Source organism: Pecten maximus, chromosome 1 (assembly GCF_902652985.1).
Source record: "Pecten maximus chromosome 1, xPecMax1.1, whole genome shotgun sequence".
In the NCBI taxonomy this organism is placed as follows: domain Eukaryota; kingdom Metazoa; phylum Mollusca; class Bivalvia; order Pectinida; family Pectinidae; genus Pecten; species Pecten maximus.
The window spans coordinates 15,013,399-15,019,398 of record NC_047015.1 but is presented as its reverse complement, the minus strand read 5'-3'; the positions used below and the strand labels follow the sequence as shown (position 1 = coordinate 15,019,398).

At 33.0% G+C, this 6,000-nt stretch overlaps 1 protein-coding gene across 1 annotated transcript in view; it reads left to right on the top strand.

The window, feature by feature from the left end:
• The first annotated feature begins 2,918 nt into the window (after window positions 1-2,918).
• Window positions 2,919-6,000, top strand: part of LOC117325781 (E3 ubiquitin-protein ligase TRAF7-like) — an 87,328-nt gene continuing 84,246 nt past the window's right edge. Inside the window, 3 exon segments of the mRNA XM_033882239.1 lie at window positions 2,919-3,071; window positions 3,940-4,009; window positions 4,375-4,442. Coding sequence (XP_033738130.1) covers window positions 3,018-3,071; window positions 3,940-4,009; window positions 4,375-4,442 — 192 coding nt within the window. The 5' untranslated portion in view covers window positions 2,919-3,017.

Sequence of the window (6,000 nt, the reverse complement as noted above, 5' to 3'; positions counted from 1 at the left end):
CGGGGTGATGGTAAAACGTCATACGAGAAAGTCTAGAGGTCGGGATGGTGGTAAAACGTCATACCAGAAAGTCTAGAGGTCGGGATGGTGGTAAAACGTCATACCATAAAGTCTAGAGGTCGGGATGGTGGTAAAACGTCATACCAGAAAGTCTAGAGGTCGGGATGGTGGTAAAACGTCATACTAGAAAGTCTAGAGGTCGGGATGGTGGTAAAACGTCATACCATAAAGTCTGGAATTCGGGATGGAGGTAAAACGTCATACCAGAAAGTCTAGAGGTCGGGATGTTGGTAAAACGTCATACCAGAAAGTCTAGAGTTCGGGGTGATGGTAAAACGTCATACCAGAAAGTCTAGAGTTCGGGGTGATGGTAAAACGTCATACCAGAAAGTCTAGAGGTCGGGATGGTGGTAAAACGTCATACGAGAAAGTCTAGAGGTCGGGATGGTGGTAAAACGTCATACCAGAAAGTCTAGAGTTTGGGGTGATGGTAAAACGTCATACTAGAAAGTTTAGAGTTCGGGGTAATAGTAAAACGTCATACTAGAAAGTCTAGAGTTTGGGGTGATGGTAAAACGTCATACCAGAAAGTCTATAGCTTGGGGTGATGGTAAAACGTCATACCAGAAAGTCTAGAGTTCGAGGTGATGGTAAAACGTCATACCAGAAAGTTTAGAGTTCGGGGTAATAGTAAAACGTCATACTAGAAAGTTTAGAGTTTGGGGTGATGGTAAAACGTCATACTAGAAAGTTTAGAGTTCGGGGTAATAGTAAAACGTCATACTAGAAAGTCTAGATTTCGAGGTGATGGTAAAACGTCATACCAGAAAGTCTATAGCTTGGGGTGATGGTAAAACGTCATACCAGAAAGTCTAGAGTTCGAGGTGATGGTAAAACGTCATACCAGAAAGTTTAGAGTTCGGGGTAATAGTAAAACGTCATACTAGAAAGTTTAGAGTTTGGGGTGATGGTAAAACGTCATACTAGAAAGTTTAGAGTTCGGGGTAATAGTAAAACGTCATACTAGAAAGTCTAGAGTTCGAGGTGATGGTAAAACGTCATACTAGAAAGTTTAGAGCTTGGGGTGATGGTAAAACGTCATACTAGAAAGTTTAGAGTTCGGGGTAATAGTAAAACGTCATACTAGAAAGTCTAGAGTTTGGGGTGATGGTAAAACGTCATATCAGAAAGTTTAGGGTTCGGGATGGTGGTAAAACGTCATTCTAGAAAGTCTAGAGTTCGGGTGACGGCAAAACGTCATACCAGAAAGTTTAGAGTTTGGGGTGATGGTAAAACGTCATACCAGAAAGTCTAGAGTTTGGGGTGATGGTAAAACGTCATACTAGAAAGTCTAGAGTTCGGGTGACGACAAAACGTCATACTAGGACGTTTAGAGTTTGGGGTGATGGTAAAACGTCATACTAGGAAGTTTAGAGTTCGGGATGTTGGTAAAACGTCATACTAGGTAAATAATATAATGTTAATTGATTTTAGTCCGGTAAATAATATAATGTTTATTGATTTGAGTCCGGTAAATATTATGTTTATTGATTTTAGTCCGGTAAATAATATAATTTTTATTGATTTTAGTCCAGTAAATAATGTAATGTTTATTGATTTTAGTCCAGTAAATAATGTAATGTTTATTGATTTTAGGCCGATAAGTAATGTAATTTTTATTGATTTTTAGTCCGGTAAGTAATGTAATTTTTATTGATTTTAGTCCGGTAAATAATATAATGTTTATTGATTTTAGTCCGGTAAATAATATAATGTTTATTGATTTTAGTCCGGGTAAATAATGTAATTTTTATTAATTTAATCCGATAAATAATATAATGCTTATCGATTTTAGTCCTGTGTAAATAATATAATTTTTATTGATTTTAGTCCGTTAAATTATATAATAATTATTGATTTAAGTCCGGTAAGTAATTCAATTTTGATTGATTTTAGTCCGGTAAATAATACAATGTTTATTAATTTTAGTCCGGTAAATAACATAATGTTTATTGATTTTAGTCCGGTAATTTAAGTAATGCAATTTTATCGATTTTAGTCCTGTGTAAATAATATAATGTTTATTGACTTTATTCCGGTGAATAACATAATGTTTATTGATTTTAGTCCGGTAAGTAATGCAATTTTATCGATTTTAGTCCTGTGTAAATAATATAATGTTTATTGACTTTATTCCGGTGAATAACAAAATGTTTATTGATTTTTAGTCCGGTAAGTAATGTAATTTCTATTGATTTTAGTCCAGTAAATAATATAATATTTTTCTAAATTTTAGTCCTGCAGAGACGTATGTATCCTGATAATATGATGTTTATTGGCGCGTGAAGGTGGGGTATCTCCGGAGGAGAGTGCATCGTCCTTGACTGAGGCAGGCGAAAGATATTCGTTCTGGGTGGAAGAGACAGAGGCTCCTCTGCTAACAGTGAAATGTGTGTAACCTATAATGTTAAAAACTAACTATTAGTAAGCTTTTGATATAAAAAGATAAGAATGATATGCGTTTGTTTTTTAATTCCTTTTTAACTTGGACGATGTATTGATCGGTTGATCAAGTCCTTTGTCTCGAAAGATAGGTTCAATTCAATTGTACCTACATGTATCTTTAAATATTTAAAGATACATGTACATGTAGGTACAACTAATTCGACCTATCTTTGAACAATTAAATTGAGCCTTGCATTTTTGTTTCTTAGTTTGATTTTCATATTGAAATTAAATTTTCGTTTACCCCTTATAAACAATAATGATTATATACATTTCTTCTTTGTCATGTACCTATTTAGCAACAGAATGTAGGACTGTGTGACATATATTATACCTGCGCAATATAGGCCTACCAATGAATACATAGGGCCTGCATTTTTTATCCTGGAGTTATCGTTCTTGTGATATTTTTGTTACTTCCGGTTTAAGGGAAAGTACGAGTAGAGTTGTGATTGTTTATAAACTGCTGCAAAACCATGAACATGTGAGACAGAAGACCCGCCATAACTAAAATGGCCAGTTTCGAGGTGTTCAATGGTCAAGATCCAGGCAGACGGACAGACAATGTAAATATATCAATCAACAGATCATGTTAATTTAGTGAAACTTTAAATAGAATGAAGGATGTAAATGAATCATATTCAGAAATAACATTTTAGGAACTTTTCAATGAAAAATAACACCCTAAACGTGTGATTTGTTTCTTGGTTACTGTCACATGTTTAGTTATTGAATTTACGTAATTTTTATTTTGTAAAATCCTGAACCCAGATCGGCAGCGATGTTTACCTTGTAAAACTGGCCATGGCTTTCAATCGAGGCACCCACGGGCCATGACCCTGTATTTTAAACTGCTGACTGTTTCAGTATATTTCACAAGTAAATTCAATAATAAAATATGTGACAGTTACTAAGAAATAAATGACCCTAAAGTAAACGTGTAATTGATTTTTTAGTTACTGTCACATAGTTAATTATTGAATGAATGGGTGAAATAAATGATGAAATCACTAAAATAAATAATAATGCCTCCTCGACTAATATCCAAAAAAATACATGCCACCTCAACTGGTAGGTATCATTAATTATTTCAGTGATTTCATTATATATTTCACACATTACCTTAACTCTGTTGTTAGCTATTCACTATCAGAGGTGCTCTTCATAATCTTTACTATTTAAAACTTGTGTAGATAGAGTTGTAAAATGCTTAATAGAGGTAATTGGAAAGTGTCTGATTAAAGAATATGCTTATTAAGTGTTTTTGATTTATTAAAAGTATTTACAGTGTTTTGAAAGAGAAAAAATAAGCAAATGTTTAAGTCTGTCATGTTCCATCAGTCGATTAAATGATAGCACATATTTATTTAGTTATAATTTGTATAAATGTAATCTATGTAGTCTATATCAAAATCATTTTCTTGTCATTTTCAGAATTATGTTGAGACAACATTTGGCACCAGCAATGGTCTTTCTCCTATAACCACTATTAAAAGTTCTGACGGTAAGTAATTTAATCTACTTTTACCTACATTTTTTTTTGTAGTTCATTCCAATTGATATAATGGGGGGACATTAAATTTTACATGAATTAAGCCATGAATGGGCCAATTTATATACCCTATAACTGAATGTAGTGGGTGTGCTTATCTCAAGACAATGATGTAGCATTTATCGCACTGCAGTATATAAGAGCGGGATTCATATATTTAGTACATGGTTCTATGGCCAAATGAATAAACTTGTATAGACACACAAAACTAAGGTTCAACTGTCGCAGTCTGTAGTAATATACATATTTTATTAATATGTATTGTGAAATATTTTTACCAGTCTTTTAATATTTTGTACATGCATGCTGTTATGAAGAACCAGACAAATATGATTCGGCCATCTCCCGAGGAACAACCGGAGGTGTATCCAGTCCCACCTTTCAGGTACACTGTAATGATGAATTAATATTAAAACTTAACTATTTCATGGCTATGCAACTTTATACAAATAATCACTTACTGACAGTAATGGTAAATGTTGGATCGTTATGATATTATCCAAAAAGAGCATTTATCTTTGAAAATATTGGTACATGAAAGCAGAATAATTACAGGTTAAATAAAATAGATATAATAAGTCCATCCATTTACTGGTATGATGTATTTTTAACTTAAAATACACACGCAGGCTTAAATTACCATGGCCATGCAGTCCACCAGCATTGCATATGGTGTCTCATACAACTTAATCAGTTTTGTTTTATATCTCAATGGTCAAGGTTACAATTAGGGGCAGTCATAAAATCATTACATACTCAATTGTTTAGACAAGTTAATAGCTTTAAGTGACCTTAAAAATTGCTTCCATGGGTGATTGTTTAATGCCTGAAAATTGCACCATGTCTTATATGCATCATGTCCAACCCTAACTCAGGGTCAGTGTCACAGATTGGGGTCAAATTATTGTAATAATTGTCAAGACTAGAAATTCTGAGTGACTCCCTAGTGTGTAACAAATACAAAATAAGTGTACATATGTCACAACCATACCATTGTTTAGGTTCATAATTCTGGGTCAAGGTCACAGCATTAGCAAGACATCATATATCAAATTATTTAAGTATTCTTCTACACGTACCAGTCTGAAAGTATAATGTACATGAATTGTTAAAACAGGTGCTTTTTGTGTAGTTCATGTGTTTGTGGCCCTATTCCTTGATGATTGTATATTGTGACTAGGCATGTATATTATTGTAGACATTACATTTATCCATTTACCACATAATCATCGTATTAGCTAATAAGTTCACTCATGTAATTTTATTTTTTGTAATATGTAACTAATGTATTGTACCCACTAGCATTTTTCAATGGATATGTATATGCCACTCTGAAATCGGTTATGATGTCAATGATGACAGTGACAAAAATGGCGCTACAAAATGGCCTCATAAGTTTGATTATGTCCTCCACATTTTTTAGATCAAAACCTGTCAGAATGTCAGTTTTCTGAGGTACATGTATGTGTATAAAATTACTATCCTGAACTTTTCATTTCATATATGACATTGTATGAAACAGTCATCTCAAAGTTTTAGTTTAATTTTTGCTTTGCAAAGCTTAAGGTTTGCAAAAATAAAGCTTTTAAGACTCATTTAATCAAATTTATAAAATGTCATAAAATGAAAATCATTTATGATCATAAGATTCAGAAGTAGATGCAAACACAGTGTAAAAAGATCGAACAATTAATATAATGATCGAACAATTAATATAATGCATCATCATCATCATCATCATCATCATCATCATGCATGATTTATATAATCTTTTTTACACTTAATATGTACACTTCTGTAGCCAACATTGAGTACTTATACATGTCTAAAGGACCAAATTAAGATTTTCTTTCTTACTTTTAGTCAGGTAAAGTTCTGCAAATGGCTTTGGTACTGAAGGTTCCATAATTAGCCTAATGTATACGTAAACAAATTCTAAAATT